Genomic DNA, 27,582 nt, shown 5'->3' on the forward strand with positions numbered 1-27,582 from the left:
TAAATTCAGAATTTATTTCTTTGGGAGAATAACATGAAACACAGCAACTAGAGATGACTATTTTACAATAAAACCCTCAGACACATGTATTTAGCCTTACCAGTATACCCCAGGTCACAGAAACACACTCCTGAAATGCAGTCCCCATGGCCACTGCAGTAACTGGGACAAGGCTCGGATATGTACACTCCATCTAAACCAAATGGAGGCACGTTTTTCTGTGAGCTGCTCTCCTGGATCCATCGGAATCTGGTCTTGCTGTTGGGAAAAACAACACACCTGTTTCTTGTACCAACATCTCATATCAAAGCATTGGAATATAGAAAAATTCAGAAAAACTCAACAGAGACTTAATATTTATTTGAAAGTCATGTCTGCTTGACTGCACTTAACCTTCATAAGCTGTCTCTCTCTCAGACCTCTCTCTCTCTCTCTTTTTTTCTCTTTTTTTGAGACAGCATCTAGCTCTGTCACCCAGGCTGGAGTGCAGTAGGGTGACCTCGGCTCACTGTAACCTCTGCCTTCCAGGTTCAAGACATTCTCTTTGGGAGGCTGAGGTAGGCAGATCACAAGGTCAGGAGACTGAGACCATCCTGGCTAACACGGTGAAACCCTGTCTCTACTAAAAATAGAAAAAGTAGCTGGGCGTGGTGGCACGCGCTTGTAGTCCCAGCTACTTGGGAGGCTGAGGCAGGAGAATTGCTTCAACTGGGGAGGCGGAGGATGCAGTGAGGTGGGATCGCACCATTGCACTCTAGCCTGGGTTACAAAGCGAGACTCCATCTCAAGAAAAAAAAAAAAAAAAAAAAAAAAATTCTCGTGCTTCAGCCTCCCGAGTAGCTGAGATTATAGGCATACGCCACCACACCCAGCTAATCTTTGTATTTTTAGTAGAGATGAGGTTTCACTATGTTGGCCAGGCTGGTCTCAAACTCCTGGCTTTATGTGATCTGCCCGCCTCAGCCTCCCAAAGTACTGGGATTACAGGTGTGAGCCACCATGCCCAGATTGATTTCTTTTTCAGCATAAATGTTTGAAAATTTTCTCACCTTCTGCTCTTTTAGTAATAAAATCCAGAAAGATATTCCATTATTAATTAATATTTCACCCTTCTATCACACTCAGTTTGTGGATATCTGCAGAAGAGGCTGTTTGGGAATGTTTGAAACAACCTGTCTTTCTTAGGACAGATAAGGGAACTCTGGCTATTTGCTGTTGACATGCTTCAGGCGGGGAAGAGTTAAGTTTGTACCGACAGCTCTATTCACCTGCGCCTTCCCTCCCTTCCTCTTCATCTCTCATCTTTAAATCACAAACACCAGTTTTAACTGCCAATGAACAAAAGAAGGACCTAGTCCTAGTACTTCGAAACCCTGGAACACTAGTGGGCTGGGCTACTGCCCAGTTCTTCATCTCCTAGAACAATAGTTTTGAGGTTGCCAAACTAAAATTTGTCCCAATTGCATTCCAATTTTTAAAATACATCTTTTCTTTTCCAACATATGGAAACACACACACACACACACACACACACCCCAATAATTTCATACCAGGGAAATCTCTCTTCTTTCTCAGTTCCGCTATAATCAAAGGATGAAGATGTATTAGTATATCCACATTCCAATTTATTTTGCTGCCAATATTTATAGACTTTTGAGTTAATCCAGCTTCTTAGTACACAAGGATAAAGAATCTTAAAGACTAATGAAGATTGTTAAGGACAACTGCAGATAAAGATGGCTCAGAATGGATTTCTTTTTGGCTCTTCAAGTGGCTTTGGAAATTTGGCAGCAATGAACCATAACCTTGACTTTTTCCTCCCCTTCATTATTTTAAGTTACCTACTCATGGCAACTTTATAAATTGTAACCAGTAATGTTGTTTATTAGGTTTAAAAATGTTCAGAGATAATTGCCTATTAACGTAAGCCCCAAGCCCCAGTTTCAGTGTAAGAGGAAGGTGAACATACAAATGTATTTCCTTTGAAGCTAATTTGAAATATATTGGTCTTATTCTTTTTAAGGTAAAAAGAATTGAAGAAGTTTAGAAAAACAAAGCAAAACCAAAAGAAAAAAAAGTACAGTTGTCTTAGTGTCATGGACCTTGGGAAAATTCCTTCCCTTGGAGCTGTAACATTACTCAGGCTCTGAAGGTATTTGTCCTCTTGAAGGAAGTAAATGGAATTAATGAACACCAGCATTTGTCAACTATTCTTAAGGAAAATGTTAAGGCCTCTATGCCTCTCCCAAAAGATAGACTGCATGTCTGTGATAAATGAGGAAAACAAGCCAATTCCCTAATACAAGTCCTCTTGGATTAGAAGTCATGCTTGCTTCTTCATGTTTCTATGATAGAACCCAGAGAAACATGGATCCACAGCATCTGTGGTAAGGAAAGTGATGAAAGAGAAAGGAAAACTTCTTTCCCCAACTCCAGGCTCTCTCACCTGGACAAGATGAGGGCATCTCTCCATCAGCTGCCCCATTTCATGGAAGAAGCCAGCTCAGATTTGGGCCCAGAAGAATTCAGAGGGTTAAAGAATCCTAAGTTTAGGTAGAATTTTAGAAAAAGTTTTGGCAATTTGATAGTGAATGAAGGACAAGTGAAATCCTTTGACCTGTCTCTGATTCTTGGGCTCTTATAGTTTTTAATATTATAAGAGAATCAAGTTCTGATTTGGCCAGAGTGAGGAAGTATCGTTGTTTGTAGTTATAGATCCTAAGGCTTCTATAGACCCAAGAAGCAGAATGCACTGTTATGTGTTTGAGAAAGTAAAAGACCCCAGGAGCTCAGTACTAAGGAATGCTTATTTAGATTTAAAAAAGAAAAACACCAAAAGACTAATCATTTGGTTAATAGTGTAAGTCCAGAACATGGTGAATCATAGCTTAGAGTCCTAGATAGAAGACTGTATTTCAGAGTGAAAGGGCAAGAGATGGTTCCTTTTTCCCTTTCAATCTTTGCTAGTTTGTTTTTTGTTGAAAGGTGCAACTCAAAGCAATAAAGATTTCACTGGCCATGACCTCAGCACGTTTTGCTTCATTTCCATTTCTCCAAGTTATGCCTGGTTCCTGATGTCTGCTGCTACTCTATTCTCTTCTCAGTGGCAAAATCTTGGGATTGAACACAATTGATTTAGTAACCTCAGGGTTTCTGGAATAGGAGGAAGAACTGATAAAGAATTCATTATAAAAACTAGTCACTGAGAGACCATGAGAAGAAGGAAGGAAATAAGTAGGCTAAAGTTAAGTTAACAAGTATGTCTCAATTCTATACTTTCAAAGTAGAGGAGATACAGCCTTGCAATTGTTACTACTAATGTATTTGTGCACATGTTCTATTCTTGCCTTTTCAAGGAGACACAGTAGAATGCGGAACAATGTTTTCTTGTTAAGTAGCACTGGATATATTTTGGAAAAATGTGAAAAATGAAGGTATCTTCATTATAGCTAACACCTAATGCTGGTCTTTATTCCTTATTCAACATCCCTTCATTCAATTAACATCTAGAAAGCATCTACAGCATGCTAGGCACAGTGCTAATGCTAGTAATACCATGAGGAGCAAAACCCAGACATGGTTCCTGCCTTCATGTGGCCCACAGTTGAGTGAGGAGACACACTTAAACAAACACCCACACAAATAAATGCACCCATGCAACTCTGACAACCATTACGAAAGACATAGAGAAGAGCATTTAATAGAGGTCTTGACTTGATAGGAAGGTCTAGAAATAATTTAGAGGAAGTAATGATTGAGAGAAAGAGTTTAATCTTATGTAATTTTATTAGAAATAGATCATAGGCCAGGTGCAGTGGCTCACGCCTGTAATCCCAGTGCTTTGGGAGACCTAGGTGGGTGGATCACTTAAGGTTACGAGTTCGAGACCAGCCTGGCCAACACGGTGAAACCCCATCTCTACTAAAAATACAAAAATTAGCTGGGCATAGTGGCACACGCCTGTAATTCCAGCTACTTGGGAGGCTGAGGTGGGAGAATCACTTGAACTTGGGAGATGGAGGTTGCAGTGAGCTGAGATTGCGCCACTGCACTCCAGTCTTGGTGACAGAGTAAGACTCCATCTCCGAAAAGAAAAGCAAAAAAGTACGTCATAGTGTGGTTTCACTATTTTATTCAAAAAGCATTCCCTTTTGTTTTGCATGTCCCAGATAAGGAAAAAGAAGAAGAATCATTCTTTCTCTTTGTTTCCTTCCCCAATTTTCATTTTTGTCTGGAAGATGCCTAAGTGAATCGATTTCTGCACCATACCCTTCCATCACCACACAATTCAATGTGATGTTGCATCTGCCTCTCAAACTAGGAAGGTTTCTGCTTGTCCTGTGCAGAGACGCAGGGTATTCTGAAGAATACTAAGCAACTTTTTTCTAGTCCTGCCCAGAGACACCCACTTTTTTGTACTCTACATATGGTACCTAGAGCAGGCTACATAGCATACTGCCTGGATGGGGATGTCTCTGAGAGTTGTGAGAGGTGTACCAACATATATTCACCACCACCAATGTGTTTTCTGTAGGCAACAGCCCAGTGAATTAATATGAGCACAAATGGCTCCTTTGAGAAAATCAGCTTAGACCTATTTCTGAAAGAGCAATTTTCTTGTAACTATTATAAGCATGTTTGCCTCATGGCAAAACAGCTCCAAATTTTAACAATTTTAACACTTAGAATTCTCAGTTTTCCAACACCACATTTGGAGATATCTGAGTTTAACATATTGCAGAAGGAGCAACAACAGCTCATTTACTTGGGGTAAAGTAGAAACATATTTACTGTTCTTCAGTTGAGGGCTCTTCATCACAACTGCCATCAAGCAGCAAGCTGGATGGTATCCAAATTAACCATGAAGCTGGATTCTAATGATGAATATTTTGTCTTCCAAAAGCTGAGGTCTAAGAAAATATTGATACATTGAGAGCCTCAAAATATTGGCTCACTTTGTGATGCTAAGGACAATCTGCTCTTACTTCTCATATGTGGCTTTACCAACTGGGTTATTCCACTGAACATCAAACACACTGCAATTTCAGATTCAGCTGTGTATTTATTACTTAATTTTTTATTTCAATAGTTTTTGGGGGTACAGGTGGTTTTTAGTTACATGGTTAAGTTCTTTAGTGATTTCTGAGGTTTTATTATAGTGTACCCATCTCCTGAGCAGTGATCATTGTACCTAATATGTAGCCATTTATCCCTCACCTTCCTCCCAAACTTCTCCCTCTGAGTCCCCAAAGTCCACTGTCTCATTCTTATGCCTTTCATCCTCCTTCAGCTATAAATTTATTATTGGGCTTCAGGGAAATCAAACAAGATTTGTATTCCTTGGCTCCTCATTGTGTCATTGTAGCAATGATGTGCCACTTGATGTTCTCCAACTTCATGGCACATTACACTGATCTATTTGGAAGAGCTGCAGTTGGGCCACAGTTTTGGAAAGTATGGAGGGAGGAATGCAGTGGTGGAGGTGAGGAGTACAAAGGCTGCACAGCTGGAGATGGGCAGGAAGGAGAATGACATAGCTATGTAGCTGCAAACACAGATTTGTTCTTATGGAAAAAGAAAGATGTTCTCAGGGGGTGAAGCCTGGAGAGTACAATCAAGAGCTGAGAAGAACAGTGGATGAAGGAACCACTATCAAGGAACAGACCTGTCTTAGTCATTGGAACGTTCTTGTCCTGGACATTGTTTTCAGAGGAGGGAGCCCTAGTAACAAGTCTCTTGCTGCATTTGGAATTTCTGAGGGCCAGTGACTGCTATGTGCTTCCCATTCTTTCCTTTTCATTTATTATTATTATTTTTGAGTGGGAGTATCTCTCATGGTTATCCTGACATTGTCTCACCATTTTATGTTGGGTAAGGGTAAAGTAGATTACCTGTCTTTACAGGTCTAGAGATCAAGGACCCACATTCACATCCCAACCTGATGGAGATAATACAACCAGGGACTTGGTGTCTGGTGCTGTGATGGGATGAGAATTTGGGGAGTCTTGGGAGGACAGTGAATGCATTTTTCAAGTGGAAGAGATGTGAATTACTGGGGCTAAAACAGACCATGGTAGATAGTTACAATAATGCCTCCCACTTAATCACACTTCCTTTTGTATATGCTCCTCTGTAGTGCAACTTTAATGCACTTCTTATTAAAAAAGGAAGTCTCTTTAGCCACCATTTAAATCTAGACTGGCTTTGTGACTTGCTTTGACCAAAAGGATGTGGCAAATGAGATGAGGCTTTGCAGTTACTTTTCCTCTCTTGGAATGCTGGAGCCCGCCTAACTGAAAAATACTGAGGTGAAGACCGCATGGAGAGAAACGTCCAGCTGTCCCAGACTCTTACCAACTCATTAACTGAGGGCAGCTAGATAATGGAGCCCAGGAAGACCAGCAGAAGAACTGCCCAGCCAACCCCACGAAACCATGAGAGATAATAAATCATTATTGTTTTGAGCTCTTAAATTTTGGAGAAGTGTGTTGCATAGCAATAGGTAACTAAGCAAATATAATCCTAGGCTCTACTGAGGAATCTAAAAAAAAGTAAGGGGGATTTTTCTTTTAAAAAGTAATTTATCTGTTTATCCCTGACTCTGTTTTCCTCCCGCTAGTTAAGAGATGGCAAGATCTGGAAGAGCTGCTCTGGCTCCGGAGATGGAAGTCAGGTGTTCAGGATGGCAGAGCCAACTTGTCAACTCCGAACTGCTCACTTTTGGACCAGCATATGAGAAAGAATCAACTTCTATATTGTTGAAAATTTGTTAAGCATTTGTGTTTCTGTGTTTCTCTGTCATAGTAGCTGGGTCTGTATCCTAACTAAAGCATATGGCAAGTCGAATTCTTAATTTCATTAAAGGTGGTAAATTAATCAATTCTGCCACCTACACAACAAATTTTGAAGGCATTTGCATATCATTTTGATAAACTACAAAGAACACTAGCATATAAGGACAAATAAATTACTTACGAGTTGGAGCCACTGACTGACAAACTTTCTTGAGATAGCTGGTGTTTAAAGATTATGTTTCAAAGTTTAGCAGATCCCAGAAACTGGTACAACCTTAACCAAATTCCTTCCCTATCCAGGAAGTTTGCCTACCAAAGGCTGTGGTGTAATTTTTTGAGGTATGCACATCTAAGTAACAAGGAGGCAGAGAGCACAACCAGCTTATCTTGCCAGATGATGCACAGTAAACTGGTGATAAATTAGGAGAAAGATGCCACAGACAGAATGGCCTCCAAGAACTTTATGAATAAGACACGTCTATAGATTGTTAAGCTTTTACCATATAAGTCAGAATGAGATAGGTTATGTTGCGGCAACAAACAACTCTCAATCTCTATGGTTTAACCTAGAAAAAGTTTATTTCTTGCTTATTTTATATGTCCAGTGTAGGTTGGCAAGGGAGTCTGCTTATTGTAGACACTCATTGAGATGTAAGATTCATCTCAATACAAGCTTCCATGGAGCAGAGAAGACGGCGAAGTATACATGGGCTCTTAAAGCCATATGTCTCATTTTCATTCACATTTCATTTAGACATGCCAAACTTTACAGGCTGTGGGGAAAGTATAATCCTCCATTTTTCTAGGGAGAAAGAAAGCTGGAAATATTGTTGAATGGCAATAATGAGCACCCAAACCGTATGCTATGTCATCAGGAAGCAGTGCAAATAGACTTATTATATCATCTCAGTTCTGAACAGAAATGCCTTGACTGAGTCACGATTAATGTTATCGTGAGTGACAATTAATGTTGTTTTCTAGAATTCAATCAAGAGGCGCCTACTTGAAAAGTGTTTATTTATCTTTTGTAAAATGATATAGTTAAAAATACTGATCTCTGTGTTATCTCTTCTATCTAGTACAAGCATAGATGCTATAAATTTATTCTGGAATACCAAGCCTAAAAAAAAAGCACACCTTTAAAAAAATCAGAATGTGTCTGCTTTCCTTTTTATTACTCAACAGTGAGAACTAAATGAGCCTATATTTTCTCCCTTTGTCTTCACTGCCAGGAAGCTAAGAGTTAAATTTGTTGTCCCTTTAATGAAACTAATTCATTTCATGTCCTCAGTCCATTGATTTCATTCTCCGCATTAATTGATTTTTAATTTATTGTTTTATTATTTGTTTTAATAGTCATTTAAAGGGATCATTTATATTGCAAGATATCTCAACTTGTCTATGTGTATGTAAGGAGGCATTAAATCATTAACAATCTATGTGTAGTGAAAGTCTGATATAATAATGTCTTATAAGTCTTTTAGCCTTCAATAACATTTTAGCCTTCAATACATTTTGTTCACTGCTATACTCTTAGTGTCCAGAACAGCACTTTTGGAGATGCACACATAGATGCCCAATAAATATTTGCTGAATAAATGAGTAAATGTGTCTTACTCACAAGCATGTGCATGCACACACACACACGGACATTTTGGAAATTTTGTCCCAGGGATCTTTACCTCAAGAGTCACTACTTCAACTTGGATAGGTATAGCTAGACTATATAAATCTTTTAAGTTATTGAGATAATTGAGATACACAAATGTTCCCTATAAATTGCAGCCACAGCACATAAGAATGTAGGCTGATCATAAACCCAAAAGGCACAATCATGAACACCATAATCCCTAGTGTTGAAATCCTGAATGATGAAAATCCCTAAAACCTAAAATTTCTAACATCTAAAATACCCCAAATCACAATCCCAAAAGATGAAAATCTCAAATGTTGGAATTCTGAAAGCTTAATTCTGGGGAGGGGATCAGTGCATTCATCATCGTATGCAGGATTGTCGCATATTAGTTGCACCATGTTCGGTGGAACTATTAACTTGTCTTTATCTGAAAAATAAGTATGGTTTACAGAGATGCATATGGGTGCCAAGTTGACAAGAGATGGACTGTGGACTTCATTTCAGGTGTCAAATGGACTAGGTTAAAGAAAACCTAGAAACCTGGTGCAGCATTATTTGGGGCCTGTCTGTGAGGGTGAGTCTGAATGGACTAGGTGGGAAAGACCTGCCCTCAGAGTTGGTGGCGCCATCCAATTTGCCAGAAGGCCAGGAGAAAGCAAATACAGAAGGCAAACTGGTATCTCTCTGAGATCTAGGACAGACTTTTCTTCTGTTTCCCTGGTCATCAGAACTTTAGGTTTGCCAGCCTTTGGACTCCAGGACTTACATCAGAGACTCCCTGGGCCTGAGGCTTCCAGCCTCTCTCTGAGAATTACACCATTGGCTTCCCTGGTTCTGAGGCCTTTGGACTTAGACTGAGCCATGCTACTGACATCTCAGGGTCTCCAACTTGCAGATGGTCTATCATGGAACTAGTTAGCCACCATAATCGTGTGAACCAATTTCCCCTAAAAAAATCCCCTCTCATGTATCTATCTATCTATATATATACATATCCTATTGATGCTGTCTCTCTGGAGAACCCTAACTAATTCAGATTTGATATTGGGGAAGCCAAATTTCACTCCTTCTTACTGTATTCCTTACAATACAATGAAAGAGATCTGCAAATTTGTTTCCTCACAAAAAGGCTGTGACAAGTTAAGTGTATGAGGCGACTTAACAGTGAAAGACAAAAGTTTAGAAGATTCCAGTTCAAGATGGCTGACCAGAGATATCAGGCACCCATCCTTTCCACAAGGAAGAACCAAAATCATGAGTAGATAACCATACCTTGAATAGAACATCTAGGAGAGAATACTAAAGACCAACAGAGAACTCACAGGAAACACCTGAGGCACAAAAGGAGAAGGAAACAAGTAGCCAGCATGGCTGAGATTGGCCAGGAACCTAGAAGGGCTTGGAACTATGAGGAAAGAGCTTCAGTAGTCCACATCACTGCCACAGACTGCTGCAATCCGAGCTGTGAGAGAGCGCCACTACCCACACAAACTCTGACGCTAGCATGGGTGGTGATTTGGAGACCCCGTGAAGGCAATGCACCAGACAGGGAACTCATGCTGGGTCACTCATGCCCCACTCCTGAGACCTGAATAGCTACAGCAGGGAGCCATCTGGGGACTGCTGCTGCCATAGGACTGCATATTGCCCTTGGTAACAGCCCCCATATCTTCACATCCTAGGGGTTCCTGCTGACACTCCCAATGCCCACTTGGAAGGCCGCAGTGGAGCAGCACTGGCTGGACCCAAAGGTACTGCAAGGTCCCCCAGTTCTCTAGCCCACAGGGAGTATTGCTTCCCAGGGAAAGGACAGTGCAGTGCAACAAAAGGCACAGAACCTCACATACCAGTAATAGCTTTGAACATAATGGGCAAAATCCTCAACTAGGAAGGTACAGACTGGCAGATTGGATAAGAAAACATAGATCCAGTTATTTGTTGCCTACAATAGACCCACTTAATGGGTAAAGACACCTACAGACTCAACATAAAGGGGTGGAAAAAGATATACCACACAAATGGAAAACAAAAATGAGTAAGAGTAGCTATACTCATGTAAGATAAAAGACTGTAACTCAACAAAAGTTTAAAAAGACTGAAAAGGGCATTATATAATGGTAAAGAGTTCAATTCAACAAGAAGAGACAACCATCCTAAACATACATGTACCCAACCATGGAACACCCACATTCATAAAATAAATACTTTTAGGCCTAAGGAAAAAGATAGACAGCAACATAATAATATCAGTAGCTTTAACACCCCACTGACAGCACTAGATAGATCACTGAGGCAGAAAATGACCAAAGAACCTCTGGACTTAAATTGGACTCTAGGTCAAATGGACATAACAGACATTTAAAGAACATTACACCCAACAACCACAGAATATACTGCTTCACTTCTGACATGGAACATTCTCAAAAACTGTCCATATGCTAGGCCACAAAGCAAGTCTCAATAAATTTTTAAAAATCGAAATTATAGTAAGTATCTTCTTAGACCATGGCAGAATAGAATTAGATATCAATACCAAGAGGAACTCTCAAAACTATATAAATTACATGGAAACTAAACAACTTGCTCCTGAATGATCTTTGAGTAAGTGATGAAATTAAGGCAGAAATAAAAAAAAATTTGAAACAAATGAAAATAGGGACACAACATACCAAAACCTCTGAGATACAGCAAAAGCAGTGCTAAGAGGAAAGTTTATAGCTTTAAATGCCTATATAAAAAGACAGAAGATTGTAAATTAACAACTTAACATTGCACCTCAAGGAAGTAGAAAAATAAAGACAAAACAAGCCCAAAGCTAGTGGAAGAAAAGAAATAACAAAGATCAAAGCAGAACTAAATGAAATTGAAACCAAGAAAAAGAATACAAAGGATTAATGAGATGATAAGTTGCCTCTTTGAAAAGATAACAAAGTTGATAGACCGCTAGATTATGCAAGATAAAAAGAAAGGAGATTCAAATAAGCACAATCAGAAATAATAAAGTGACATTACAACTGATATCAGAGAAATAAAAAAGATCATTGAAGACTCCTATGAACATCTCTATGTATACAAACTAGAAAACCTAGAGCGGATAAATTCCTGGAAACATACAACCTCCCAAGCATTAACTAGGAAGAAATAGAAATTTTGAACATACCAATAATAAGTAATGATTTTAAATCAGTAATAAAAAGTCTTCCAACAACAACAACAACAGAAACCCCAGTACAAGATGGATTCAGATAAATTTTACTAGATGTACAAAGCAGAGCTGGTACCAATCTTACTAAAGAGATTCTAAAAATTGATGGGAAGGGATTCTTTCCTAACTCAATCTACAAAACCAGAATCACCCTGATACCAAAATTAGGCAAGAGCACAACCAAAAAAGAAAACAGGCTAGTATCCCTGATGAACATAGACACAAAAATCCTCAAGAAAATACTAGCAAACTGAAAACAACAGCACGTCGAAAAGATATACATCATGATTGAATGAGTTTATTCCATGGATGTAAGGATAGTTCAACACACCTAAGTCAGTAAATGTCATTCACCACATAAACAGAACTAAAAACAAAAACATATGATCATTTCAATAGATGCAGAAAGAGCATTAGATAAAATCCAACATCCATTCATGATGTTGATACAATATAAACCCTCAACCATCTGGGCATCAAAGCAACACACCTCAAAATAATAAAAGCCAGGCCGGGCGTGATGCCTTATGCCTGTAATCCCAGCACTTTGGGAGGCTGGGGCGGGTGGATCACGAGGTCAGGAGTTCAAGACCAGCCTGAACAACATGGTGAAACCCTGTTTCTACTAAAAAAATACAAAAATTAGCTGGGCATGGTGGTGTGTGCCTCTAATCCCAGCTACTCAGGAGGCTGAGGCAGGAGAACTGCTTGAACCTGGGAGGCGGAGGTTGCAGTGAGCAGAGATCATGCCGTTGCACTCCAGCCTGGGCGACAGAGTGAGACTCCATCTCAAATAAATAAATAAATAAATACATAAATAAAAAATAAAAGCCATATATGACAAACCCATAGCCAACACTATACTGAATGAGTGGGGAAAAGGTAAAATCATTCCTCCCAAGAACTGGGACAATACAAGGATGCTCACCCTGTCCACTCCTGTTCAACATAGTACTAGAAGTCTTAGCTAAAGCAGTCAAGCAAGAGAAAGAAATAAAAAGCATCCAAATTGAGAAAAAGGAAATCAAATTATTTCTGTTCACTGATGACATGATCTTATACCTAGAAAACCCTAAAGACCCTTCCAAAAAACTCCTAGACTTGAAAAATGACTTCAGTAAAGTTTAAGGACACAAAATCAATGTACAAAAATCAGAGCATTTCTATACACCAATAACACTGAAGCTGAGTACCAAATCAAGAATTCAATCCCATTGACAATCTCCAAAATAAAATAAGTACCTAGGAATACATTTAACCAAGGAGATGAATAATCTCTACAAGGAAAACTAGAAAACACTGTAGATGGAAGAAACTGCAGATCACAAAAACAAATGGAAAAAATCCTATGCTCATGGATTGGAAGAATCAATATTGTTAAAATGACCACAATGCCCAAAGCAATCTACAGATGCAATGCAATTCCTATCAAATTACCAATGTCATTTTTCAGAATTAGAAAAAACAACCCTAAAATTCACACAGAATCCAAAAAGAGTCTGAAGAGCCAAAGCAATCCTAAACAAAAACGATGTAAGAGGCATCACCTTACCTGACTTCAAATTATGCTACAAAGCAATAGTAAACAAAACACCATGATACTGGTGTAAAAATACACACACAGACCAATGGAACAGAATAGAGAATCCAGAAATAAAGCCCCAGATTTACAGCCAACTAATCTTTGACAAAGCTGACAGGAACTTACACTGGGGAAAGGACACCCTCTGCAATAAATGGTGCTGGGAAAATTGAATAGCCACATGCAGAAAAATGAAAATGGACCATATCTCTCACCATATACAAAAATCAACTCAAAATAGATTAAAGACTTAAATATGAGGCTCCAAACTACAAAAATTCTAGAAGAAAACCTATGGAAAACTCTCCTGGATATTGGTCTAGAAAGAATTTATGACTAAGACCTCAAAAGCACAGCCAACGAAAACAAAAACAGACAAATGAGACTTCGTTAAACTAAAAAGCTTCTGCACAGTAAAATAAATAACCTACAGAGTGAAGAGACAACCTATGGGATGGGAAAAATATTTGCAACTTTTCATCCAACAAGGGACCAATATAATAGGAATAGCGTATACAAAGAACTCAAACAACAGCAACATAAATAAACAAAATTAAAAGGTGGGCAAAGGCCATGAATAGACATTTCTCAAAAGAAGACATACAAATGTGAAAAGGTATATGAAAAAATGTCAACATCACTAATCATCAGAGAAATGCAAATCAAAACCACAATAAAATATTGTTTTACCCCAGTCACAGTGGTTATTATTCAAAACACAACAAACAAACAAACAAACAGATGTTGGTGAGGATATGAAGAAAAGGGAACTCATATACTGTTGGTGGGAATGTAAACTAGTACAGCCACTGTGGAAAACAGTATAGAGATTTCTCAAAAAACTAAAAATAAAATTATCATGTGATCCAGTAATCCTACTACTGAGTGTTTACCCAAGAAAAAGAAATCAATATATCAAAGGGATACCCGCACTTTCGTGTTTACTGCAGAACTGTTCACAATAGCTAAGATACGGAATCAACCTAAATGTTAATCAACAGATGAATGGATATACACAATGAAATACTATTTGGCCATAGAGAAGAATGAAATCGTGTCATTTGCAGCAACATGGATGAAACCGGAGGCCATTATTTCATGTGAAATAAGGGTCAAAAAGACAAATATTGCATATTCTCAGTTACGTGTGGGAGCTAAAATATTAGATCACATGTTTTTCATACATAGAGATAGAGAGTGGAAAGACAGGTAACAGAGACTAGGAAGGGTACCAAGGGAGGGAGGGAGGAAGATGAAAAGAAGTGGGTTAAAGGGTATAAACATACAGTAAGATGGAATAAATTCAATGCTTGATAGCAGAGAAGGGTGACTATACTTAACAAAAGTATACTGTACTCAAGTGATGGACACTCTAAATATCCTGACACAATCAGTATGCATTATGTACATGTAACAATATTTCACACGTACTCTGACAAATAAGACATACAAAAGTGTAAAAGCTAGTTATTATTGGTGCTATGAAAGCAGAAAATTGCTTAATTGCAATGGCTGAGCAATAACCAGATTTTCAGACAGCATATCCCTACAAACATTGTAGACCACAACTAGGCTCCAAATATAAGCATAGTGAGTGTTTTGAAGATCACAGAAGTGAAAACAATACAAGAAATCTCCAAAAATACAAGAAATCTCCCCCGCCAAATTATCCAGTCATAGGACTTCTGCCCTTCCCAAACTGTGCCTATTTGCTATGCTATCTATTTGATGTGCTATATCTTCACATCATTTCCAATATGGGATGTATAAATTATGTAAGGACTTTTAGAGAGTTATAATTTGTTTTATGCATTTTTTTTGCAAATTTGACTCCAGAAAAGTGCAATGTTAACATTGTGTGTATGTGGGTGTACCTAAAAATGTTGAAAAACTTTCTCAGTAAAGGGAGAGACATCTTTTTCATACATCTGCTTTTGTGAAAGACAAAATTTCTTCAGGTCTCAGCTTTTTGGTGACTGCATATGCAGTGGTGACCCACTGAGGTTTTTGATCAATCTCATCAAAAGAGTTAAATTGTCTGTCAGTATTTCAGATGGCCACATTTATAAAGCTGAGTGCAAACAACTACCCACCATGGTGATATACATTTATGCATTTTGCTTTTTGACCTATTTCTTTATGTATACATTTTGTCTGCTCATAAATGTTAAACCAATGCAAGTCTTTAGTATATCTGAATGTTTATGCTTGCAAAAATAAGTATTGTGTAAAGCGGCCTATGAAGTGTTCTGTCATGTTTTTATGTTTCTCAAATAAATCCCCTTTTAAGATATAAATAAATGTTTTAAAAATTATTTTTCCCAGAATTGTATTTTTAGGATTTTGATCTTTCAGGATTACAACATTTAGGGTTATAGCATTTGGGACTGTGTCTTTCTTAATGGCCCAAACCCATTAAGAATGATTACTTTACCTGGATGCAAGAGACCTTGGAATAACAATGGTGATTCTTGTCCATTCTTCAAAGTCCCCTGTGTGATACATGGTGGGCTCACTTAGTTCTCTGGAGTTTCCTTCGCATCCTTTGCCTGCAGAAGCTGGGTAACAGCCTTCTTTCACCAGAAACCAGGACATACCAGCATCATGAGAGTACTGAAGAAGAACTGGAGCAGTACTGCTGAATTGATTGGCACAACCTATGTTTAGCTGTTAAAAGGAAGGACAAGAATTATACAAGATTTTGGTTCTAAGTCATCACTCAGCAAATTAGATGCTACAGCATCCAGGGTGCCTTCCAATGGGTCTGCATTGAATTTACAATGATAGGAATTGTGAGCTCAGTCCCAACCAAGACCCTTCAATAGATTCTGGAATTCTTTGTTTAAGCAAACAATAGGTACTTTTTACTAGAAAGCTGGACTCATTTTGTGGATTTCTTGGGATTATAGGAGAGAAGAGAGAAGCACAGTGTCTGTGGTTCTTGAGTCTCAGACAAAAGATATCCCAAGAAGCTGCTTTTTTCTCCCTCCTCAGAGGGTACAAACAGAGGAAATCATAAGATGGAGAAGCAGCTGTTTTCTTCAGTACAGGAAGGTTTCAGTGGAATGAGCATCCTTCTTCTGTTTCCTTGCCAAAGCTCATTAAAGATCAGTGTCAACTGGCTGGGCGCTGTAGCTCACGCCTGTAATCCCAGCACTTTGGGAGGCTGAGGCGGGTGGATCATGAGGTCAGGAGTTCAAGACTAGCATGGCCAAGATGGTGAAACCGTGTCTCTACTAAAAATACAAAAATTAGCTGGGCGTGGTGACGGGCACCTGTAATCCCAGCTACTCAGGAGGCTGAGGCAGAGAATTGCTTGAACCTGGGAGGCGGAGGTTGCAGTAAGTCGAGATCATACCACTGCACTCCAGCCTGGGTGACAGAGTGAGACTCCATCTCAAAATAAATAAATAAAAATAAATAAATAAATAAATAAATAAATAAAATAAAATCAGTGTCAACTTAGATGAAACAGCTAAGTGTTTATCACAGCATCAAATAAGCAACATAATCCAGAAATGAAACTGTTACTGTTTGGTGTACTTGTATGGAGGATTGTCATCATAGGATTAATAACATTTAAAAAATTGTAAAAATACAATCTAAATCCCACTGGCCTATCGTAACTGTCCTTACTTTTCTATTTTCTCTTCTGATTTTTATAGGGAAGCTATATTTTGGTCATATAGTTGAAGTTATTACACATCTAGAGCTTTCCTCTACATTGTGTTATACATAGCATTACAGAGAATATACCTTTCTTCTTTGATTTGTCATCACCAGATAAATTCCTGAGAGTAGCATTAATGAGTCAAAATGTAGAAACACTTAAAATTTTCTAGTTATCTGTGCTCATTTTGTATTGGCTGAGTCCAAATGAATCAGTTTAGGCATTGGGTATTATAGATTAGGACAGTTTATTTCCAAATAAATGTGTAAATGAATTTTATTACACTTTTCATAATTATAAATGTCAAACTCTTTTTCTCTTGTTCATTTAATTACCTGCCATCTTACATGAATGGCCTATTCACATCTTATTTCATTTGTTGGCTGGAGCCACAAATTTTGTTGTATAAGACTTTACTAAATAAGAACAGTCTGATTTTTAGAGGGAAAATTGAAATCAGGAATGAAAAGAACATAATATGACAAAAAAATAAAGGCAGAGACATGGGATAATAATATTGAGCCATAGCTCAGGAAGTCAATCAGTTAATCCTCATGACTGTAAGGTAGCTTTATCTAGTTTTTAAAAAGAAGATTTAGTATCTTCTTTATTTCTACACTCAGAGCTAGAAAGCATCTCTCAGAGAATTTATAATTTGGCTAGTAGAAATTTTATTGTGCACAATTTATCCGTTTATATAGTAAAACATCAAGAATATAATTAAAACTTAACCCTCTCAGATGCATGATTAAACTCTTCTAACACAAATTCCTTTTACTGCATTACTCAACAGTAACAATGGCCTTTGGTTGGTATGTGGTGAGAGCAGCCGCATTGGGCTCGCCTAGTTAACTTTTTGTCTTAAATTTGCCATGATTGCCGTTGTTGCTAACACAGACAAGTTGTTGGAACTTTAAGTTCTGTGACAAGTTCGTGCTTTAGAAATCAGATAATAAGGTAGTGTAGACATACGCTCAGCTGTATTAAACATAAAGTTTATCTTAAACTTTCCATTCAGGATTTAGGCCTACCTTCAACAAATATTTACTTGGGTACCTTCTATGGATCAGATACATATGTTTAAGTCTCTCCTATCTTTAAAAATAAAAAGAAAATAAAAATTCTCCCTGATTTTTGGTCTCCCTCTAACTACACAGCTAAACAAATTGAGAGAAAGGATGTATTCACTGTGTAGACCTCTTTACTCAACACTTTAAAATCCATTGTAATCTGACTTTTGCTGTTGCTGCCCCAGTGAAATTACCAAGGAAAATGTCTGTCTCACAAAAGACAATGGGAAAATTTAATCCTTATTTTACTTGATTCTTCTATTGCTTTTAACACTGTTAACCATTTCTTTTTTATTGACCCTCTAGCCTGCCTTTTAAGTGTTGGTATTTTCTATGATTCAATCTTGACTTTATCATTTTACTGTACTCATGCTTCTTAATCTCATTCACAATCATAACCTCATGTTTCTTCCGAATGCCTGTAGTCTGAATAACAGATATGACCTCTCTCCTGCTTTCTGGACAAATATACATTACCACTTCTTTTTCATTTCCACTTTACCAGCCCATCAGCACCCTAACTCCATATGTCCAAGCCAGTTCTCTTCATCCGCCCTCCTAAAACAAACCCTCATCTTTCTGTAGTTCAGCAGCCAGAACCAGAAATATGAGAATAATTCTAGACTCCATTCTATTACTCGACAGTCACCCAAATCTGTTGATTGTATCGCTTTAACATCTTTAGACTCGTTTATTTATCTTTATAACCTGTGTTATGCCTTAACCTGGCCTTCTCATTTCTGACTTTGATTACAGCTCCACCATCCTTACTTTACTCAAAATGTATTTAAAAATCTGATCATTTATCTCTGCCTCTTCCACAGGTCCTATCTCCCATAATCTCTTACTTGGATCACTGAATAGCTGCTCAGTGTTTCTGCCCTTGACCCTGCACAGTTACCAGAGCAATGATTCTTTAAAAGCCTAAATCAGAATGTGTCACCTTTCTGCTAGCCATTTTATTCAGAAGAGAAGTCAAAGTTCGACCTTACTTTTTTCACCTGTCCCACCCTTGCTCACTTTCTCTGCTATGGTCACAATGGCATACTTGTGGTTTCCAGAATATTTCCAAGAACATTCCTACTTCAAGATGTTGGTCCTTTTTGTTGTCTGTGCCTGGAATGATCTTTTCCACATAATTGCATGACTCACTCCTTTATTTTCTATAGGTTGTGGCTTAAGTGTGTCATTTTATCAGTGAAGCCAACCAATCTGACAACCTTTTATAAAATGGTAATCATCCTCCATTACTCTCTGTTTGTCTTTATTTTCATAGCCTAGAAATGTGTCTAGAATATAGAGACTTTATAAGTATTTGGTGAATGAAGGAATGAATGTATTTGCTGACTCTGGTTTCCTCTCCTATTAGGTGAACATCCGTACTGTGGCTGAGTGATTCTCCTAAAACACAGGTCTGATTCTGGCATTCAGTAGGTTAAAACTCTTTCATGACTCATTGCTCTTGGGATAATGTTCAAATGACTTAATGTAGAATATAATGCCCATCAGGATCAACTTTATCTCTCATCTCTGCTGCACATACTCCACAGTCCTCAAAGTTAGACTTGCCCCTTTTCTCATTTGCACTTGTGGGTATTTTCATGTATTTGCTCATTTTGTTGTCTCTAACAGGAATTCCTGCCCCTCCATTCTTCAGCTGGTTAAGTCTCTGTATTTCCAAAGACTTCCAATTTCAACCCTCCCTCCCTCCCTCCCTCCCTCCCTTCCTTCCTTCCTTTCTTCCTTCCTCTCCCTCTCTCCTCCCTCCTTCCCTTCCCCTTCCTTCCTTCCCTCCCTCCTTCCTTCCTTCCCTCCCTCCCCTTCATCTCTCCACCCACCCATCCATCCATTCAACCATCCATCCATTTATTCAACTAACAGACATTTTTTGAGTGCCTGAAACATGTCAGGCACTATGCAGAGTATTCTTATAGTATCTAGAGCCAACTGATACTGCAGCATTCTTGTGACTTCATTGTGACTGTTCACTTTTCTGTCTCTTTCTCTAGTTTCTGAGTTCCTTGAAAGCTAAGGTCACATTTTTTTTTTTTTTTTGTTAAATTTTACTTTAAGTTCTGGGACACGTGTGGAACATGCAGGTTTGTCACATAGGTATTCATGTGGGGTCACATTTTTCGTTTCTATAGTCCCAGTACTAGCTAGTGTTTATCACACAGCAGGCAGTCACAAAAAATGCACCAGCACTATGTATTTTTGTACAAATGGCACCCAAAATTCTTGTATACAGGTTTCAAACACATATTAATTATCAACCCCTGAATGATCTATATTCTATACTTATTATTAAATAACCACAAATTAATAGCTTTCTGCTTGTGTGATATGAAAATTAAGATTTTTAAAATTAGCTTTTATTTTAGGTTCATGGGCACATATTTGTTATATAGGTAAACTGTATGTCTCGGGAGTTCACTGTACAGATCACTGTGTCACCCAGGTAATAAGCATACTACCCAATAGATAGTTTTTTGATCCTCTCCCTTCTCCTACCTTTCATCCTTAAGTAGGCCCCAGTGTCTGTTGTTCTCCTATGTGTCCATGTGTTCTCATTGCTTAGCTGCCGCTTATAAGTGAGAACACGTGGTATCTGTTTTTCTGTTCCTTTATTAGTTTGCCTAGGATAATGGCCTCCAGCTCCACTCATGTTGCTATAAAGGTCATGATTTCATCCTTTTTTATGGCTGTGTAGTGTTCCATGGTGTATACGTACATTTTCTTTATCCAGTCTACCACAGATGAGCATTTAGGTGGATTCCATTTCTTTGCTATTGTCAATAGTGCTTTGATGAACATACACATGCATGTGTCTTTATGGTAGAATGATTTATACTTCTTTGGGTATATATCCAATAATGGGATTGCTGGGTCAAATGGTAGAGAATTAAGATTTCTCTTAAGCAGTATGCATTCCTGATCATTGTTTAAGTGCTTGAAATATTTAACACTATTTTTTAAATTTAGATTTAAAAAATTTCAGAATATTATCTTGCAGCCTTTAATACCTACACAACCATGGTATGTGGTTAATTAAATAGAAAAGATGTCAGATGAGAAACAGCATAGTATTCTGGAAATATATTTGCTATTAACGTTATTTTGTTACTACTTTAGGAATTACCAACAAATGAATGTAGATTCATATATTGTTATTGATATTTTTCCATTGTAGTTTAGCATCAGAATCTAAACAACGAAGGATAACATTTTACTAATCATATTATTTATGACTCACTTCCTTGTTTACAGACCTGTGGAAATTGTATTTGAAGAGCTGCCTATAAACATCTGATCTCTTTAATAATTCCATTTGTAAATTATTTAGCATCTGCATCCTGCCATTATGTAAGGACCACGTAGTTGTGCTAGCTCATTAAAACTGCATTACTTTCGACCCCAGAAGTCACCTATGGGATTTTATTATAAACACAATGAAATTTTGATTAGGGTTCTAAAACAAGACCTTGTCAAAGTAAATACTTGCTATACATGTTGATACGTTATCACAGAGCTGAAAAGCAAGAAGCTTTTAAGAGAACAATGATGACTGGAGTAAAAATTTACTGAATTTAAGTAAGATAATTTGTTTGAAAATAATACAGCAAAAGCATAAAATACCTTTTAAGTTCAAATACCACTAGTAAGATGAAAAGGACAACTTATCCATCATCGTTTAGAAGCTTGAGATTCATTAAGTCACAATCAGATTGAAGTCCTAAAAGTCAATTTTATTTTTAATTCTGGTAGAGTTCCTTGAGTACCTAAAGAAACGGTATACCCACAACTTTTGGGACTCCTTAAAAACTAATAAGCTGCTATCGAGTAGAGCTGAAAAGCTCTGCAATTCTAACACTGTTGAGCTTTCATACAGGTGAGTCCCTTCTTTAATAGAATATGAAAAATTTGTGTTCTTTGTGAGTTCCACTTATACATCTGGAAGATGTTTTACTCCTTAAGTTGCTCTGGGAAGAAGCTTGTGCATAAATACCTTGAACTGAAGCACATATCCAGGTTTCAGGGTCAAATCTCGAGTTACTGCAAATCGATCTCCATCTGATTTTCCAAATATCATTGCTGATGGTGTGGCAGCACAGAAGGTCTCATTTTTAACCATTCCTTCATTAGCCAACATCAACCACACACTCATCTGATTCATAGGGTAATCAAAAGCTGGCTTCTCATAAAAGTTCTAATAGAAACGACACAAATAACACAAAAGGCAATTTGATAGCTTTGAAAACAAGAAAGGAATTTTCATTTCATGACATGCTGGGCCATGTACCATTTGCATTTCTAGGAAAACACAGAAGAATCTCTATTTTTTTTTTTTTTACTGCTATTAACTTTTTCTCCTGATGATTCAACAACTGAAAGTATTTTACCGCTGTGTATCTAATCATTTTATAAACACACTAACAATTTTGCTTGATGATTTAACCAGACTTCAGTCTTTTTTACATCTAAATTATCTATGAAGTGGTAGCATAGAGAGGTAACAAAAAATTAAGTACAAGTCCTTAAACTTACATTGTACATTCAGAGTAAAGCACTAAATCCTTAAGGAAATGAGTTCTTTATGCCATTCACTTTTATAATTATCTGTCTTGGAGTTCAGACATAGGAGAATACCTGAGGTAAAGTTGGATTGATAACTGGGATGATCTGCTTCTGCTTCTCAGACAGAATGATGATGTCATCGACTGCCCACTGGTCATAGTCCTCCCCCGAGAACACGGGCTGCCACCAGCGGAACCTGGTGCAAGGGGTCTTGGCAGCAGCTGGAAGCTCCAGATAGACAAATCTGAATAAAAGCAAATCATTTATGGTTGGGAAAAGAAAAGCCGTGCTTTTTTTTTTTCAGCTATTTAAACAACAAGGGTAACAACAAGAGAAAGTTTTGTTTGGTTTGATCTCAATATTTTTCAAAATCTTGTAAGTTTGGACATATCAGACTTGAGGTTTAACCTTGTAGGCAGGTTTAGTCCTGGTCATGTTTATTTCATTTGGAATTGTATCTTTTGGAGAAGAGGGAGAATATTTCAACTGAGTTTGATTCATTGAACTATGTCTTTTGACTACCATGACAATGGTCATAACTTTTTAAAGAAATATCAAGATAACGTTGTTTAATATTACTACATGAAGATAACACTTAACATTTTTTTCAAAGGAATTCTTTCTCATTGTGAGAAAACATAAAAATGCATTAAAAATGAAACATAAATTGCCCATCATCTACTACATAGGGTTGGCTTCTGTTAACATTTTGATGTATCTCATCACAGCTTATAATCTTTTATATAGGCAAGGCATTGTATGTATAATTTGGTGATCTACATTTTAAAACTTAACATTACATCATAAGCACATTCTCATGTTAGTAAAATTATATTTTAAGATCATTTTGTGTATATAATGTTTCATCACAAAGACATGCTATTCTGCAATTTGAGGAAGCCATTACATTTTTATTTACCTATAAAGTTACCTAGTCACCTTACTGAACTCTCAATCATTTCAGATTGACATATTACTTGGAAAAAACAATTTGAGTTATTTAAAATTATTGTTTAAGCCAGTTTGGCACCATTATCAATTCCCTCTCTACTATATTGCATCTAGGAGAATCTCGCAAGGCTTCATCTCCCACCCTATTCCTATTATATCTCTCATTTCATCCAGTTGCCTTTTTTCTGTTTTCTCCTTCTCCCCTAAATCCCTTAGAAGAAATGCTTTCTGTTGGTCTGTTTGCATGTCTACTTATGTTTTACAATGGAAAGTTTTGTCACCATTAAATGACCTAATACTTTAAAAAGTCAAACTTATGAACCTTCAATCTACAAAATAGGTATGTTTTAAGTAAAATGTTTAAAACATACTCAATCTGTAAGAACTGGGTTTATATATTCTTAAGTAATTTTTTTCAATAAACAAGTCTCATTCGTAAAATGAAAACAGGGACAAGATCCATATATTAAAACTTAATAGTAGTCAACATACAAAAAATATTTTTTTTGTTAAAATGAAAATACAGAGATTATAAAAAGGAGTATTCTAAAATAATGTCATTGAATAGACTTTAATAATACTTATATAAAATATAAATACAAAATTTCAAAATACTACATAATTGCAGAAGAACTAAATTTAAATACACATAAATACATTGCCTGGTACCGGTATTAGTATTAAACACGAGCCATCTCCCCAAACTCTTCAACAGTCATTGCCTAAGACATTTTATTACATATATTCCCAATACATCAAAATTAAGACAGGGATAGGCCAGGGCAAAATTTTTAGAAAATCTGAGCTGTATACACTTACTCGTACACTGTTTAGGGATAGCCCTGGGTGCAGCCACATGAAACATTTTAACAAAAAAATCCATCTTACTGTTAAATCTAAGAGCTAAGCATACTTTGTGTGTGCATTAAAAATAATCAAACAAGCCTGCAAATGGGAAAACGAGCATGGAACATCCCCATATTCCATGGTTTCTCTGAGTAAACAGTGGTTACTTATCTTGCTTTTCCTCTAGTCACAAGTTTTTAAAAATCTTTAAAAATTCAAACATGAATGCAAATACTTTCTGTCCAGTCACTTAAGTGAAATAAAATCTTTATATACTGGGCTATCATTCATGTTAAATATTTATAGGTTTGTCTATTTTTGCAACAGTTAACATTTTGGAAACACTCCAACAATGATTTAACCTTTACCATTCCTGGAAACTACTGCAAGGCCCATCAGGTGGGTAGTTACCTGGGTTTGCTGAAGTCTGAAAAGTACATCTCTGCTAGCAGGTGCCACTGGATGCCCCCATTGTTGCTGTACTGAAGGAGGACGCCCTCCTCTCTGCTGTCAGGCTTGTTGCATGAAGCACTCTCTCCGCCTATCTGGATGTAGAACTGGACAAAATCCACCCAAGAAGTATCCAGGTCCCAACTCACCAGTTGTCTTTTCCCAGCCTTTCAGAAAAGAAGAAAAATCAAATTCAGTAATCTGGGAGTTCTTTGGCATTTTGTTGTTTCACTTTCAAATTCACATGGACATCTTAGCACTATGTGGAAATGGTCTCGTCCCCATTTATTGTGGAGAGAGGGGAGTCACGCCATTTAGTTGTTTCTGATCTGACTACGGTAACTGTTGCTGGATACCTTTGCTTAATGTCTACATTACTAATTCCCAGGCTGGGTTAAGAGAGACCCTTGGGAATTGCTAATTACACCAAAGAGTACTAAAAAGCTTTTTAAAATTTTAACGAAAACACTCTGAATCCTTACTTTGCATATTTCCTCTAGGCAGAACAATGGAGATGAAAGACCATCTATTTGAAATCTGTTGGAGCTGGGTTTGAATCTCAGCCCATTATTCATACTGATCATTAGCTGTGTGACCTTTCTGAGCTTTTATTTTCCTCAAAGGTACAATATGGATAATAATACCTTCCTCATAGGGTGTCGAGAAAATTAGATGAAATAACATGTTGCATGGAACTTGCTAGTACACAGCATGCCTTCCAGAGGGAACATCCTCTCCAGGGATATGCCCCTGACCCTGCTGTCCTGTGGGAATTAAAGTAGACCAGGCAAGGTAGAAGCTTCTTGACAAAAAGAAAGAGTACTTGAGGCCAGGCGCGGTGGCTTATGCCTGTAATCCCAGCACTTTGGGAGGCTGAGGTGGGTGGATCACCTGAGGTCAGGAGTTTGAGACCAGCCTGGCCAACATGGTGAAACCCTGTCTCTACCAAAAATATAAAAATCAGCCAGGTATGGTGGCACACGCCTATAATCCCAGCCATTCAGGAGGCTGAGGCAGGAGAATCACTTAAACCTGGGAGATGGAGGTTGCAGTGAGCTGAGATCAGGCCATTGCACTCCAGCTTGGGTGACAGAGTGAGACTCTATCTCAAAAAAGAAAATAAAGAGTACTTGAATCGAATCTCTCAGGATCCTAGTCCCCTTCCCTTCTCTCTCACAAAGAGCGGTTAGGAGAGATCATTTAAATAAATCGTTGCAACCACTAAATGGTCTCTGTGTCTTACAAGTGTTACAAATTTCCTGAAATCCAGTAACTTGCTTCCTTTGCTTAGTGAGTCCCCTGCAGGTCACAGTCCTGTGGTGAGGTGTCAGATAGAAATTAACAAGGTTTGTCATTGTTCCTGTTGTTCAAAATGATTTCAGCTAATGGGGCTGAAGAAAGGTTTGCTTATGAGAGTCTTCCACCTAAACAGATTCTTCCAAAGCTCATCCATGGATTTCTCTTGAGCTGGTCTCTGAGAGTTCCCAGGAAGTTCAATTAAAAGTCGAGAAGAAAACCTGAGATAATATACATAGTATTAGAGAAAAATGGCTCTCACACTTAGGATTTAAACTCTAATCCACTAAGTTAATTAAGGAAGGGTTTCGGGTATTAGAAGTCACAGGGGAAATAACTGGGGTTAATTAAAAGACTATACTGCTACTGATAGGTCTAAAGCCAATTAAGAGTTTTCAAAATAAACAAGGGTGCTAGTGAAATGAGAACTGAAGTTAATTCAGAGACAGAAACTCATTCTCTGGAAATCTCAATTTTAGGTATGTATTTGAGGAAATCTTGTAAGTTACATGCATTTTTAAGTTGGCATATATGCATTTTAATTTTTTCTGTTGTTGATTTGAAATATTGTGAGAACAACTCAGAGATGCTAGCATTTTCAAGCCTCAGGATCATTACAGGAAGAATGATTTTTGGAAGAAAAACTATAGAACCTAGCAGGTTAATTCCAATCCAGCAAACTCCTATGAAAAACCTGGCATGTGGAAATGAGCCAGAAGGATAAAGATCTAACGTGAGGGGAATTATAAAAATCCAATTATCGCAATTAGTTGGTTGAAATGATTGCTCTACTGTGAAATTCAGAGTAGTGTTGTTTTTCCAGGAGACTATGGTGTTAGTCTACAGAGGTTTTGAAAGAATGTTTTGTGAGATTTTTGTAAATGATGGAAAATATTGCACAAATGCTTAGTTTGGCACTGAAAGTGTTTTTTCCTAGAGAATAGCACAAATCATTTTCTTTTGTTTGGTGACCTGAAATGCTGAACATTGTTTTAAAGGAAGAAAAAAGAAAAGGGAAATGGCTCATAGCAAAGTTTTTGCCAGAATTCAGAATTCGATGTAACATATGCTTTACAGTTTTTCTGTTATGCTGTGATCAATGTATTTATGTGTATATGTGTAAACACATGCAATGTGTGTGTGTGCATATGTGTTGGAGTAGTAATATTGTGCCATTCCTGGTATATGGAAAATTGCCTCCAATTTCCCCACAAATTCTAGGTTAAAATGATTTACTGCTTTAAGAGTTTAGCTAAAATAAAACAAGTTTTAACAGGTAAGCTTTCAGAATCTAGAACGTTTATAACAAAACCTCCAAAACATTTCATGACTAATCACCTTTTGCTTTCCATTAGAGTCTTTTCAAATTAATCAAAATATCACTAGAAAGCAATTCTATTTACTTGAAAATAACCATTTCTTTAGAATCTTTTATTGTTTCCCAATTTTCTTTCTTAATTTTTTCATTCATTTATTCAGTCTTTCTTCAACAATTATACCAGGCAGA

At 37.5% G+C, this 27,582-nt stretch overlaps 1 protein-coding gene across 2 annotated transcripts in view; it reads right to left on the bottom strand.

Moving 5' to 3' along the window:
• RELN (reelin) overlaps nt 1-27,582 on the bottom strand; it is a 533,709-nt gene that overhangs the window by 105,865 nt on the left and 400,262 nt on the right. For both annotated transcript variants that reach the window (XM_055283529.2, XM_055283528.2), the window contains exons 25-29: nt 24,741-24,946; nt 22,605-22,776; nt 21,964-22,164; nt 15,652-15,884; nt 101-258 (exon numbers count right to left, since the gene is read on the bottom strand). In XM_055283529.2, the coding sequence (XP_055139504.1) occupies nt 101-258; nt 15,652-15,884; nt 21,964-22,164; nt 22,605-22,776; nt 24,741-24,946 (970 nt within the window). The remainder of the gene's footprint in view (nt 1-100; nt 259-15,651; nt 15,885-21,963; nt 22,165-22,604; nt 22,777-24,740; nt 24,947-27,582) is intronic.

This window comes from Symphalangus syndactylus, chromosome 6, assembly GCF_028878055.3.
Source record: "Symphalangus syndactylus isolate Jambi chromosome 6, NHGRI_mSymSyn1-v2.1_pri, whole genome shotgun sequence".
Taxonomy (NCBI): Eukaryota; Metazoa; Chordata; class Mammalia; order Primates; family Hylobatidae; genus Symphalangus; species Symphalangus syndactylus.